This window comes from Pristis pectinata, chromosome 31, assembly GCF_009764475.1.
Source record: "Pristis pectinata isolate sPriPec2 chromosome 31, sPriPec2.1.pri, whole genome shotgun sequence".
Lineage (NCBI taxonomy): Eukaryota > Metazoa > Chordata > Chondrichthyes > Rhinopristiformes > Pristidae > Pristis > Pristis pectinata.
In genome coordinates this window covers 9174639-9190279 of record NC_067435.1, presented here as the reverse complement: position 1 = coordinate 9190279, position 15641 = coordinate 9174639, and the positions used below count along the sequence as shown (strand labels likewise).

At 46.0% G+C, this 15641-nt stretch overlaps 1 protein-coding gene across 2 annotated transcripts in view; it reads right to left on the bottom strand.

The window, feature by feature from the left end:
* Positions 1-15641, bottom strand: part of LOC127584886 (collagen alpha-1(XI) chain-like) — a 327113-nt gene that overhangs the window by 191924 nt on the left and 119548 nt on the right. For both annotated transcript variants that reach the window (XM_052041855.1, XM_052041856.1), the window contains 4 exons: positions 14358-14516; positions 12762-12809; positions 9746-9787; positions 1132-1194 (listed from right to left, as the gene is read on the bottom strand). In XM_052041855.1, the coding sequence (XP_051897815.1) occupies positions 1132-1194; positions 9746-9787; positions 12762-12809; positions 14358-14516 (312 nt within the window). The remainder of the gene's footprint in view (positions 1-1131; positions 1195-9745; positions 9788-12761; positions 12810-14357; positions 14517-15641) is intronic.

Sequence of the window (15641 nt, the reverse complement as noted above, 5' to 3'; positions counted from 1 at the left end):
TAATTCCATTGATTCCAGCTGTACCCAAATAAATCTGCTGATCTCAATCTTGAATATACTCAACAACTGATACTCCACAGCCTCTACGCTGGGGAATTCCATAGACTTATGTTCCTCTGAATAAAGAAATTCCTCTTCTCAGTCCTAAATGACCAGTAACTGACCCTGGGCATCTTAGTTTCAGACTCTCCAGCCTGGGGAAACAATATCTACCAGGACAATCACTTTCAGAGTCATAGGGAAATACAGAACAGAAACAGTCCCTTCGGCCCACCAAGTCTGTGCCGACCATCAAGCACCCATTTACACCAATCCTATTTTATTCTCCCCACATTCCCATCAACTCCCCTCAGATTCTACCACTCACCTCCACACTAGGGGCAATCTACAGCGGCCAATTAACCTACCGACCCGCATGTCTTTGGGATGTGGGAGGAAACCAGAGCACCCGGGGGAAACCCACGCAGTCATAGTGAGAACGTGCAAACTCCACACAGAGAGCACCGGAGATGAGGACTGAACCTGGATCCCTGGAGATGTGAGGCAAGACTTCTACTACCTGCACCCTTAATAAGACCACCACTCATTTTATAGGTTCCCACCCCAGGAATCAATCGAGAGAATCGAGTGCATTGATACCAGGGCAAGTACACTCATCCTCATGTACACAGACCAAAACTACCTGAGGCTTGGTCTTACCACAGCCGTGTACAATATCAATAATCTTTCATATGATGTAGAAGGGGGCCATTTGGCCCATCAAGTCTATGTGAGCTCACAGAGCCATTTCCATTCCCCTTTTAATTTTCCTATTTCCTTCACATTCCCATCAATTCTACCACTCACCCATACACTGAGGGCAATTTACAGAGGCCAACTAACCCACCAACCCGCACGTCTATGAGATGTGGGAGGAAACCGGAGCACCTGAAGGAAAATAATGCAGTCACAGGGAAAACTTGCAAACTCTGCACGGATGACACAGCAGGTCAGGATTGAAGCCAGGTCACTGGAGCTGTGAGGCAGCAGCAGTACTAGCTAATGTCACGCCATCTTGTGCTCTCCAACCTCATTGCAAGGACAGCCAATCAGCCGATATAACAAAGGTAGAAAGTAAATGACAAAACTTACCATTTCTCCAGGGTCACCGGGACGTCCTGGAGGACCTTGGAGGCCAGGGGGTCCTGGAGAACCCTGCAAGGAAGAATTCAGAGAAAGGTCAAGATCTTACGAATAATCGCACATCATCTGATTGCTATTAGGGACTGCAGCAAGTATTCCTCGAAGATATTTAATGTCAACCAGATTTTTCTGCTTTTGCTGTTTTAATGAACAAAAACTTCCAAGGTTTATTTTGAAACACAAACTGGGGCACCAATGGCAAGTGCAGAGTTGCCATGAATCACTCAGGGTACCTCCTGTGCATCGCAAGTAAAACTTATTCCATTTATGCGGTAAGAACAGCAAGGGAAAAACAACGCAAGCACTACAGGTCCATCCTCTTCTCACAGCTCCCATCGGGCAGCAGGTACAGGAGCCTGAAGTCCCACACCACCGGATTAAGAACAGCTACTCCCCTTCAACCATTCAGTTCTTGAACCAACCTGCACAACCCTAATCACTACCTCAGTCTAGCAACACCTTGCACTAAAATAGACTTTATTTTTGTTCTAATTGTGTTCTCTCTTGCAAAAATTATGTATGATTTATGTTTAAATTATGTTTTTCTTGTGAATGCTGCTTATCTGATGCTATGTGCCTGTGATGCTGCTGCAAGTAAGTTTTTCATTGCACCTGTGCACACATGAACTTGTGCACCTGACAGTAAACTCGACTTTGACTCCTGCAACCTCTATCCTTTTAGATGATAGGTTGGGCAGCAGAGAATGCACTCCCCAAGCCACACCACCCTGATCTGGGCAAAGCCCCACTGGGTCAAATGCTCCACAGCTACCATCAGTAGAAAGTCAAAGAGCCAGGGACCATGTTCTCTAAGCTACCAGGGTTTGGCAACAGTGGATGGACTTTGTTTGGAAAGGATATGTCACATCTGAACAGGAGTTGGAATGTCGTGATTGGTCGTGATGCCTACCAGACCAGTGAATCCAGCAGTGGCAACATCTGGGGAACTGCAATAGTCCAGCAAGGTAACCAGTTTTATTTCAAAACTATACTTTATCCATAAAGTCGGTATGTCCCCTTTGACACTCACCAACTTTTATTGATGCACCATAGAAAGCATCCTATCTGGATGCATCACGGCTTGGTACGGCAACTGCTCTGCTCAGGACCACAAGAAACGGCAGAGAGTTGTGGACACAGCCCAGTGTGTCACGGAAACCAGCCTCCCTTCCATGGGCTCTGTCTTTACCTCTCGCTGCCTTGGCCAAGTAGCCAGCATAATCAGAGACCCCACCCACCTAGGTCATTCTCTCTTCTCTCCTCTTCCATCAGGTAGAAGATACAGGAGCCTGAGAATACATACCACCAGACGTAAGGACAGCTTCTATCCCACTGTCATAAGACTCTTGAACAATAAAATGGACCCTTGACCTCACAATCTACCCCATCATGACCGTGCACCTTACTGTCTGCCTGCACTGCACTTTCTCTGTAACTGCAACACTAGATTCTGCATTCTGTTATTGCTATTCCCTTGTACTACCTCAATGTAGTGATGTGATGAAATAATTTGTATGGATTTATTAATATTAATTAACATTTACTTATTAGTCACATGTACATCAAAACACACAGTGAAATACATCTTTTGTGTGGAATGTGCTGGGGGCAGCCCACAAGTGTCACCACGCTTCCAGCGCTAACACAGCATGCCCACAACTTCCTAACCCGTACGTCTTTTGGAATGTTGGGGGAAACCAGAGCACCCAGAGGAAACCCACGCAGTCACGGGGAGAACGCACAAACTCCTTACAGATAGCGACGTTCTTCCAGTGATGGCATGCAAAACAAAGTTTTTCACTGCAACTGCCAATAATAAACCAATTTCCCAATTTATCCAAAAATCTACTGCTACTTTTCCACCAGAAATTCTGTTTATCCATCATCCCTGTGCTCACCAACCGGCACTGATTTAGAAACACAGAACATAGAAAAACTATAACACAATTCAGGCCCTTCAGCCCACAAAGCTGTGTCGAACATGTCCCTACCTTAGAAATTACTAGGCTTACCCATAGCCCTCTATTTTTCTCAGCTCCATGTCCCTATCCAAAAGTCTCTTAAAAGACCTTATCGTATCCACCACTGTTGCCGGCAGCCCATTCCACGCACTCACCACTCTCTGAGTAAAAAACTTACCCCTGACATCTCCTCTATACCTACTCCCCAGCACCTTAAACCTATGTCCTCTTGTGGCCACCATTTCAGCCCTGGGGAAAAGCCTCTGACTATCTACCCGATCAATACCTCTCGTCATCTTATATACCTCTATCAGGTCCCCCCTCGTCCTCCGTCGCTCCAAGGAGAAAAGGCCAAGTTCCCTAAACCTGCTTTCATAAGGCATACTCCGCATTCCAGGCAACATCCTTGTAAATCTCCTCTGCACCCTTTCTATGGCTTCCACATTCTTCCTGTAGTGAGGCGACCAGAACTGAGCACAGTACTCCAAGTGGGGTACTGTAGACCCTTCATGAAACACAGGGGTGCATTTAATTTAGGTTAAAGGATAATTTAATCAAAATATTAAAGGGGGGGGGCGAACTATATATGATTGGGGAGTTTAAGGCTAAGGGGTGGATTCCAAATATTTGAGCCAGGTCTTTTAGGAGTGAAGTTTGGAAACTCTGCTTCATTCAGAGGGTGCTGGAAGTTTGGAACTTTTCCATCACTAATGCTGGCTCAACCCAGGACTGACAGACTTCTGTTATCTAAAGGTATTAAGGGAAAAGGTGAGCTCCATTCCCGATCAGCCACAATCTCACTAGATGGCAGAAGAGGCTCCCTCTTTATCCCATGTTTCTCCTGTCTGTTGGAGTTAAACGACCTACAGTCTACCCGAAGCTGCCCTCACAGATAATGCCCAGACTAATCACTGTTATCAGAGTGAACTCCAAACACGAGAACATTGAAGAGGGTAGGAAGTGGGGCACAGTGATGGGGACATAAACAACAAACGACTGAAATAATTTCTTGTTTAACCAATCATGTATCAACATTAAAATTTTCAGCATTTTCAAACCCCTCCAAGGGTCTGACCCCCCCCCTTACTGTCCTACTCTCCATAATCTCCTCCAGTGACATAATCCTCCGAGATCTCTGCACTCCTTCAAGTTTGCTCTCTTGATCATTCCCAATTTCCGTCACCCCACAATCAGCAACTGCCAAGGCCTTAGCTCAGCTACTGTCTCTCCCAAACCTTCCACTTCCCTTCCTTTATGGAAATCTCCCGCTTTGATCAAGTTTTATGTCCTACCATCCCATTATGTGTCTCAACCTCTTTTCTTTCGCTTATTCATCCATGAACTGTGGACATCACTGACAAGGCCAGTAGTTATTGACCATCCCTAATTGCCCTTGGAGAAGTGACCTGCTGGGTCATTTCAGAGTCAACCACATTGGTAGGCCTGGAGTCACCTGTAGACCAGACCTGAAATGATGGCAGTTTTCTTTCTATGAAGGACATCAGTGAACCCGATAGGGTTTTAACAAAAGTACTCCATGACAGATTGCATTCTGAGCTCTGTAATGGGCAGAGGAAATGGTTCAAGGATGTGTTCAAAGCCTCCTTGAAAAATGCAATATCCTGACAGACTGTTGGGAATCTCTGGTCAAATTGGAGGAGTATTTGGGAGTGTGCAAAAGAAATTGCATTGAGAACGAATCCACGTTTCGGGAGCACACGGAAATCCTGTGTAAACAGCTGGAAGGAGTGGATCATCTTACAACCTACCTACCCTCCTGCCCATGTGACATTCCCTGCCCCATCTGTGGAAGTGTCCACATTTCTCACATTGGCCTCAGAACCCATAAACCCAGAGTGGAAGTAAACCAGGAGACTCAAGAGACTGTGGCTGCCTATCACCCCGTCCCCTCACCTGGATCCACCTATCACCTGCCAGCTCTTGCTCCACCCCTCCCCCCCCCCCCCCACCACCTATTTATACTAATAGCTATTTCTTTCCAGTCCAGATGAAGGGCCTCAATCCAAAACGTTGGCTGCCCATGTCGCTCCATAGATGCTGCCTGACCTGCTGAGTTCCTCCAGCTCCTCTGTGTGTTGCTGCCTAAGAACAAGGTAGTTCCATGGTGACTATCAGTGAGATCATTGTTTCCCCACGTTCCCCCAGCAGCTATGAAGGGATTTGAACTCCTGTCCTCAGATCAATAGTCCTGGCCTCTGGATAGGAGCTCAATAACTTAACCACTGAACCACTACACCCTTATTTCCATATAAATCGAAACTGAGGGTGTTGTCTGTCACTCGCGCCGCAGGAAGGCCACTTGTAGAAGCCACAGTGTTCACTTGGTGGAGCGTTGTGACATAAAGGTGCCTCAAGTGCAACATGAATGCAACAGTGCTTCAAGTAAAAAGCAGCTTGACATGCAGCTCTAACACTGCCCAAAGATCCTACACGGACACATTCGGGCTGCAGTAGTTCCTCACTTGCACATTTGCAAGCTTTACTGTAATGTTGACCTGTCAGAACTCGCAAAGCAAGAATTCCCAACGTTTGTATTCTGCTTTGACTGCAGCACTGCCTTAACATTAACCTGCCAAAAGCACGCTTGGTGGCACTTAATCCATGCACCCACTGCAAAATGTCCAATAACAAAACCGTCCAGATAAAACAAGGCCCCGCTCACTGCCAGTAATGTGAGAGAACAATTTGCATCGTTTGGTCACCTGATGGATTATGCAAGCATCCCAAAGTATTTTGCATAGTAACAGCTTGTTGCTATTACACTCTTTGAGCTGTCTGCCATCTAGGACATCCCACCTTCTTGCTGCTACCATCAGATAGGAGTTACAGAAGCCTGAAGGCCCACAGCACCACAGCTTGAACCAGTTGGTTCTTGAACCAACCTGAACAACACTAATCCAGTACAGCAACACTACGACCACTTTGCACTACAATGGACTTTGTTTCTTTTTGTTCTAATTATGTTCTTTCTGGTATAATTATGTATAATTTATGTTTATGTTTTTCTTGTGAGTGTTGTGTATCTGATGCTTTGTGCCTGTGATGCTGCTGCAATTAGGTTTTTCAGTGCACCTGTGCAGACATGTGCTTGTGCATCCGACAATAAACTCGACTTTGACATTGCCTTTTATCAATGTTGCACAAACAGAATGAGATGGAAAGAACTGTTAAGTTGCTCGCTGTCTGTGGGTGTTGAGTGAGGGGTGAGTGTTGTCCAAACTGAGCTCATCACTTTGCATTAACGTTCACAAGTCAGACCTCAGCACCATGGGACAAGCGAACAGGAACCTGCGACAACACAGCACCAGATGTTGGGCCTAGACCATGGGCTCGCATTCTGGAGCAGAGCCGCACGCTATGGTTTATACCAGCCACGGTTTGGTGTAGCTGGGAGTCAGAAAGTTTGTGCATTCATACCCCAAAGAATTGAGTGCGGTCTCTATGCTGACATTCTCAGAGCAGTAATGAGCAGGTGCTACACTGTTGGGAGTGATGTCTTCCAAAAACTAGAGGGCATAGGTTTAAGGTGAGAGCGACAAGATTTAAAGGGGACCCGGGGGGCAACTTCTTCACGCAGAGGGTGGTGCGTGTATGGAATGAGCTACCACATGGACTGGTTGAGGCAGGTACGATAACGACATTTAAAAGATGTTTGCATAACTACATGGATAGGAAAGGTTTAGAGGGATATAGGTCAAATGCAGGCAAATGGGACTAGCTCGGGTGGGCAGCTTGGTCAGCATGGATGAGTTGGGCCGAAAGGTCTACTTCCATGCTGTGTGACTCTGTGAGGTGAGCTATCTCAGCAGCCCTCTCAGCTGGGTGTAAAGCACCCTCCTGGGGCCAATATTTAAACAACACCTCATATTCCGCCTTGGGAGTCTCCAACCTGCTGGCCTCAACATCAATTTCTCTCACTTCCGGTAAACCCAACCCTTCTTTTTCTCCTCCCCACCCCCCCCCCCCCACCACTCTTCCCTTATTCCTGTGGCTCCCTTCCCCCGCCCATCTCCTCTCCTCCCCTCCTCAATCCTTAATTCCATGGTCCACTGCCCTCTCCTACCGGATTCCTTCTTCTTCAGACCTTGGCCTCTTCTATCTATCACCTCTCAGCTTATTACATCTTCCCCCTCTCCCCCACCCACTACCTTCCCCCCTCACCTGGACTCGCCATTCCTCCCTCTCCCCTCTCCCCCCCCCTTCTTACTTTGGCTTCTGCCCTCTTCCTTTCCAGTCCTGATGAAAGGTCTCGGCCTGAAATGTCTACTGTTTATTTCCCTCCATGGATGCTGCCTGACCTGCTGAGTTCCTCCAGCACTTCTGATGTATTGCTCCAGATTCCAGCATCTGCAGAATCTCTTGTGTCTCACTCAAACTGATGATCTGATCTTTACCACAGTATGGTTAGTGGGAGCTTGCTGTGCGCAAATTGGCTGCTGGGTTTCCTGCTTTGTATCAATGCCTACACCAGAAAAAAAAAATCTCTGTTGTGGGCTGTTAAACACTTTGAGATGTCCCAATATCATATTCCAAAAATGCACATTTCTTCATCGACCCTGAAGCGAAAGTGTTAACAATCAAACAATGATAGCACGTTTCAACATAGCAGCTAAAACGAGGTTTTCCAACCCAGGGGGGTTTCTATTTTCTTAGGCATTTTAACGAGAGCCAAGACTACATACTTTGCAATGACAGTGAAAAAACTTGAGCTTATTCCCAGCAACTGAAAAGCAATAGGGCCTGTACTCAGTCAAGCCAAAATAATTTGGCTTTTGTTGGGTTTCACTCCTTGGGAGAGTCTAGATAGTTTTCTTACTTATTCTTGTACTTCTGACTTCTTATCTCAACTTTGAAAATCCATTGTTCCTGCGGCGAGATCTCATTGAAACCTAGCAGATACTGAAAGGCCTGGATAGAGTGGACGTGGAGAGGACGTTTCCATTAGTAGGAGTCGAGGATCCGAGGGCACAGCCTCAGAATAAAGGGACGTCCCTTTAGAACTGAGATGAGGAGGAATTTCTTCAGCCAGAAGGTGGTGAATCTGTGGAATTTGTTGCCATAGAGGGCTGTGGAGGCCAAGTCATTGGGTGTATTTAAGGCAGAGATTGATAGGTTCTTGATTGGTGAGGGGATTAAGGGTTACAGGGAGAAGGCCGGAGAATGAGGTTGAAAACAAATCAGCCATAATTGAATGGTGGAGCAGACTCGATGGGCCAAATGGCCTAATTGTGCTCCTATATCTATTGTCACTGGGTCTAAATCGTGGAACTCCCTCCCTAACAGACTCCTGAAACCACAGCCATGCCCAATGGCTCATGGGAAGTGAGGGGAAGATGTCTAGGATACCCTGTTTTGGGAGCACTACAATGGACTTTTTCTTTGTTCTAATCGTGTTCTTCCTAGTGTAATTGTGTATAATTTATGTTTAATTTATGTCTTTCTTGTGAACGTTACATCTCTAATGCTCCACACAGACAGCACCCGATTTCTGGAGGTCTGAGGCGGTAACAGAAATGTTGCTTCATTGTGATTGAATTCAGGGATTTAAGCTGGGCATCAGAACAGTGCAGCTGGTCGAGCCTCTGCCTCACGGCTCCAGAGACCTGGGTTCAATCCTGACCTCCGGTGCTGTCAGTGTGGAGTTTGCACGTTCTCCCCGTGACCACCCTGTTTCCTCCGGGTGCTCCGGTTTCCTCCCACATCCAAAAGACATGGGTAGGTGGGATCAATGGTCACTTAGGTTGCCCCTAGGTAAGTAGTAGAATCTGGAGTTAATAGGAATGTGGGGAAAATCAGTTACAGGGAAAGAAATTAGTGGGAAATAGGATTGGTCTGTAAACCAGCATTGACTCAGTGGGCCAAATGGCCTCCTTCTATGCCATAAGAAAATTAGAGGTGTGCAGAGAGAATGGCAAGTTGGACCAGAGGAGATTCCAGTGACAAGGAGTTTGGTGAAGCTGGGAGAGATTTGAAGACCACTGTAAATATAAAGATCTTTGCTGGCTCTTGTCCCGTCAGATGCAAACTTGGATCCAGGAAGCCAAATCTGCACCCTTGCCAATAGTGCCTGAGGACAAAGGCCCATTGATCAAGATGGAGCTGTACTCCAATGAGAAAAGTTACATCAGCAAGCATTAAAAACAGGCAGCCTCTCACACCATGGACTCTTGTGTGGAACACGGTATCTAATCTGGATGTAAAATGAGAATGACTTTAACATGGTAGTCTGGGTGCTCCGGTTTCCTCCCACATGCTAAAGATGTACAGGTTAGGAAGTTGTGGGCATGTTATGTTGGTGCCGGAAGCGTGGCGACACTTGTGGGCTGCCCTCAGAGCACTATGCAAAGAGATGTATTTTACTGTGTGTTTCAATGTACATGTGACTAATAAAGATATCTTATCTTATCTATGCAAGTGAACAGGGTGACTTTGAATGGCTTGATTGAAGCAGATTTATGTGAGGTATCCGTATCAGATCTTATTGGCTTACAGATCACAGTCCTCTATATTTATAACCAGAAGAGAACTTATCTCACTTGTGGACATCCAGTTCAAGGTCCCAGAACATGCAGATAACTTACCTCAGGTCCCGTAGGTCCTGGAGGTCCAGGAAAGCGAGTTCCCTTCAAAGGAAATAAAGAAAAATGTTAATATTTTAATTAAGCTACTTCCCGCTGCCTCAGGAAAGCAGCCAACATAATCAAAGACCCCTCCCACCCCAGTCATTCTCTCTTCTCCCCCCTTCCTTCAGGCAGAAGACACAAAAGCTTGAAAACATGCGCCACCAGGCTCAAGAACAGCTTCTATCCCGCTGTTATAAGACTCTTGAATGGACCTCCTGCATGATAAAGTTGAACTCTTGATCTTACAGTCTACCTCTTCGTGGCCCCTGCACCTTATTGTCTCTCTGGAACTGTAACACTTTATTCTGCATTCTGTTATTGCTTTTCACTTTGTACTACCTCAATGGACTTATGTTTTGAAGTGATGTGTCTGGATAGTGTCCAAAACAAAGTTTTTCACTGTATGTCGGTACGTGTGACAATAATAAATCAATTACTAATTAGTTGTTTCAGGATCTAAGGGCGACTAGTTTTGGAACTGAACATAATGAATAAAAAATGGTTTATTTGTAAATTGGCTTATCATTGACATGTACCGAGGTACAGTAAAAAATCCTTGCATGCCATCCATACAGGTCATTTCATTACAACAGTGCATTGAGGTAGTACAAGGAAAAACAATAACAGAATGCAGAATAAAGTGTTACAGTTACAGAGAAAGTGCAGTTCAGGCAGGTAATAAGGGGTAGGTTGTGAGGTCAAGAGTCCATCTTATTGTAGCTTACGATTATTTTAAGCTAAAAGTATTTTAGATTAATGGGCAAATTCATCAAAGGAGTGGGTAGAATTCAAAATGGTTGAGTTATCCTTGAACAGTGGAAGTCATCTAAGGCTGTGACAAAGCTGAGCATGTCTTCCGTCCCTGCATTTGGCTAACAACACTATCAGCACTTCTTCAATTTAAAGGAAAACAGAGGAAATGACTGTTCCTGATGTCAATGTGTGAAAGCTTTAAGACACATGTTGTCTTGGCATTTCTTTGCTTGCTACTGATGTCAGAATGTCCCTGCCAAGTGTTAATGTCTGTGTCAGAGGATCCTGGTGTTCACTGATACCATCTGCCCTTTCTTTGGATTAAAGCAAAAAGATAGTGAGCTGTTAGTTTTCTGTTGTGGTTTAGTTTCTAACCAGGATAATCAGGCTGTCCTCAATTATTACACTTTGAAGAGATAGTTTTCAAGTGTTTGGAGGAGGGAGAGTGGAGGGGAGGGGTTAGAATGGGACATCATTCTACTTAGGGCACTAACTAGGGAGGAACAGAGGAACAAAACAGAAAACTGCTGGAATTGCTCAGCGGGTCAGTCAGCACCTGTGGAGAGGGAATGAGTTACCATTGAAGGTGGGTGAACTCTCATCGGAACTGGGAAAAGTTAGAAATGAAACGAGTACAAAGTTACAGAGAAAGAGCCAAGAGGCAGAGGGAACAGAAGGGAAGGTCCGTGACAGGGTGGGGTCCAGGAGAGGATGAGGGACATGTGTGGAGGCATTGTGTGTGGGGGGGGGGGGGGGGGGGGTGGGGAGGAGAGGCAGAGAAGGGTGGGAATAACAAATCCTGCAGATGAAAATGGACATCATCCAACAAAACCTGAAACACCAGAGAGAGAGAGAAGACACGGGGTGATGCAGTAGTGCCGCTGCCTCAAACATCCAGCCACCCAGGTTCACTCCTGACCTCTTGTGCTGTTTGTGTGGAGTTTGCACATTCTCCCTGACTGCGTGCGTTTCCTCCGGGTACTCTGGTTTCCTCCCACGTGCCAAAATCGTGAGGTTTGGTAGGTTAATCGGCCGCTGTAAATTGCCCCTGGTGTGCAGGTGAGTGGTAGAATCTGGGGGAGTGGTTGGGAAAGTGGGGAAAACAAAATGGGCTCGGAGAGGATGAATGTAAGTGGTGGTTGATGGTTGGTTGTGGATGGTGGTCCAAAGGGTCGGCGTCTATGCCTCCAGGACTCAAAAAACTACGAATACTGGAAATGTGAGGTACTAGACTAAAATGGCTGATGTTGAATTCAACATTGAGTCTGGAAGGCTATAATGAGCCCAGTCAGAAAATGAGGTGCTGTTCCTTAAGTTTACATTGAGCTTTGTTGGAACAGTATAAATAAAGATCAGAGTGGGAATGAGATGCAGAATTCCCGCTGGAGCTTGGGATGATGCTTGCAGACTGAACAAAGATGCAGGGAAGATGCCAGAAAATCGCAGGAGGTCAGGCTGTGGTGGTACATGCAATACTGGTTGAGAACAATGATTGTTATATTAAGATTGTCAACCCTTTAAGGATTGTGTAATAAGACTAATTGCTCCCTGGGCTGCAACAGTGTTTACAGGAAGCTTGAGGGACAGTCGATGATAAACCCTGGAATAAACTAGTCCCCTTGTTTAAGCTCCTTGTGCGTTAGTCTGAACATTGGCAACAAAATCTGAACCCACCAAAAGGGGGAGCTCAAAACAGAGTGTTGGAACTGAGGAAGAAAAGAATGGAGTGGCTGATTATCTGAAAATTGTTTATCAGGAGCCTAGCTTGAGTTAGATCTTGTGTTCAATCAGAGTAAGACAACTGACTTTAGACAAGAGTGGTATAAGAATGGTAGTAGGCACACATACCAAAACCTGGGAAGAATAAGAGAAAAGATAATGATCAGCAATTCTGGACCTCTTCTGAAGAAAGAGCTGGAAGGGTATATTGAACAAGTCGCCAGAGGAACTTGTAGAGGCAGGTATAATTACAACATTCAACAGGCACTTGGACGGGTACCTGGATAGGAAGGGTTTAGAGGGATGTGGGCCAAACGCAGGCAAATGGGACTAGCTCAGGAAGGCACGTTGGATGAGTTGGGCCGAAAGGCCTGCTTCTGTGCTGCATAACTCTTTGAGTGGGAAGAGAGAGTGATGTTGCCAAATTGAAGGAGTGGCACAGAAAGTGACAGGAGGGCAACCAAAGGATCACAGATACAGACAGCAAACTTCTCATACTCACAGGTTCGAAAATCGCAGGCTCTCCCTTCTCCCCCTTCGCGCCTCGCTCCTAGAAATGGCACAGAAATCAGAGTGAGGGCAGTGCAGCAGAAACCAGCAGGAACCACTCTCCGTAATCAATCCCCAACCTTCGGCCTTGACAAGTCTCATAGAGTCTGCGGTGTATGTTGACAGAGCACGAGTCCATCTACTTTCCAATTGGCTGTTGGAAGGCAGGACACCACATGGGTGGGGTTAACGGCCACTCAATGGCCTGAGCATCTGGGCTAAGGTAGATCATATGATGGTATCTCCTTGGGAAAAGGATCCAGTTGTTGTTGGGTACTGTAGTTTGCTTACATTATTATGCTTTGTTATTGCATCACCTTAAAGACACTATGTACATGATTCTAAGAATACTGAGGACAGTAAACCCGCAACTGTTCGGAAATACTCACACATTAGTACCCCAAGTCCTCGTTATCCACAGAACACATTACCGCTCACTAAGGTATTGGCACGCGGATCCATATATACTTGACACCTACCATGTTTACTACAAGTGCAAGCTGGATGTGTGGTTTCAGGATGGGGGTGAAAGACATAGGTGGGTTTGTGCTGGAGCCGGGGTTGGGGGGTCCCAAGTTTTGCCAAGCTGAAACGTGCAAACTGAAACGGGGCTTCTTTCAAGTTTGCCGGGGCTCACAGTCCCTCTCCTCTTAAACTCACCAGGTTCACTGCAACATTTATTATACTACTCTGTAACATAGAACATAGAACAGTACAGCACAGAACAGGCCCTTTGGCCCACAATGTTGTGCCGACATAGTTATTCCCTCCTGTAACGTGTAACAAAAAGTGAAATGAAATTGCTGTGGTAATACAAGTAACATCTAATCCTGTGGAAAATTTGTTCGTCCAGCAACCAAATTCCTGAAGGTGCCAGATTATTGGAGTTTTACTGTACAGCCGTTCATTGATTTACGAACGGGATGTGTCCCTGGGAAAGGTTTTGTTCAGTGAAATTAGCAGATTGAGAAAGCTGGGTGAAATGCCTTAGGCCATTTGGTACAATATCTTCTTGTGCAGGGAGAGTGGTGAAAAATAGTTTTGTAAAACTGAGACATGTACCCCAAAGGTTTAATGACGTAATGGCAAAATGCAGGCACGTAGCTGGTGTAAGGTGATGAAGGAGCAACAGGGACCGAGCAGCACTCACTGGGGTCCAGTTCCACTGCTCCCTTCCCACTCACTGAGGTCCAGTTCCACTGCTCCCTTCCCACTCATTGGGGTCCAGTTCCGTTGTTCCCTTCCCACTCATTGGGGCTCCAGTTCCAGTGTTCCCTTCCCACACACACCCCTCATCAGGACCCCCAGTCCCCTTACTTCATTTTCACCTACCTGAGCCCTGGTTTCTGTGCACCCTTTAAACACTGGAAACCTTACTCCAATAGAGTAACATCGAAAGAAAGTCAATTTAAAATGCGTTGGGTTATCAATAGAAATAAGATCCAATGGTCCAGAAAATCTGCTATCCTGGCAACACCACAGTCCCACGTGTGCCAATTATTGGGGTTCTCCTGTAGTCAGGTTGGAATGGACGAGGGCTCAAACTTACCCTTGTATGTTGTGTTTCGGAATCTCCTCGGTCCCAGTGGTCCTCGTACTCCTTGTCGAAGTAATCGTAATGGCGCCCGTCATACTCGTGGGTGCCAAAATCCTGGCTTTCGTCAGTGAAGGGATCTTCTGACTCTTCAATGAACTCCTCCCTCATGGTCTGCAGCAGAATGGGAAGAGGTGAGGGTTTGGGGAATGGTCTGTGCAATAACTAAACCTCCAGCCTTTAATTCATTTTACAAGACAGGAACCGTCCTGTTCATTCCACTCAATGCAGATCATAGAGTCATCTTGTTATAAAGCAAGGAAACAGGCCCTTTGGCCCAACTCGTCCATGCCAACCTGAGCTAGTCCCAATTGCCTGCATTTGGCCCATATCCCTCTAAACCTTTCCTATCCATGTCCCTGTCCAAGTGTCTTTTACACTTCGTTATTGTACCCGCCTCTACCACCTCCTCTCGGAGCTCATTCCACATACCCACCACTCTCTGGGTAAAAAACTTGCCCCTCGGTTCCCCTTTAAATCTTTCCCCTCTCATCTTTAATCTTTCCTTCTAACTGTAGACTCCCCCTACTCCTGGGAAAAAGTGTGATCATTCACCTTATCTACAGCCCTCATAATTTTATATAAACCTGTCTAAGGTCACCCTCTAGCTTCTTACGCTCCAGGGAGAAAAGCCCCAGCCTATCCAGTCTCTCCTTATAACCTCCAGTCCCAGTAACGTCCTTGTGAATATTCTGTGCATCCTTTCCAACTTAATGACATCCTTCTTATCGCCAGGTGACCAGAACTGCACACAATACTCCAAGTGCAGTCTCACTGACAACTTGTACAGTTGTAACATGACATCCCAACTCTTCTACTCAGTATCCTGACCGATGAAGGCAAGTGTGTCAAACATCTTCTCTGCCACCCTGTCTAGCTGTGCCGTGAGTTTCAGGGAACTACGTATTGGACCTCAGGAGTAATTAGGAGTAGAAGGCAGCCATTCAGCCCCTCTAATCTGATTGTAACCTCAACTCTGGATATTCAAACTGCTTCCACAGCCCTTGAAGTTCCAAAGACTCGGAACTCTTTGAAAGAGAAAAACAAATCACCTGTCTGAAATGGGTGACCATTTATTTATAAACTGTGACCCCCAGCTCTAGATTCTCCCTCGAAAGAAAACATCCTCTCCATCTCACCCTGTCAAAGTCCCTCAAGATATTGTATGTTTCTTGAATATTCAGCTGTTCGTTCCTCACTGGATTCAAGGAGATATTGCTCGTTTATTACTTAGTTGGC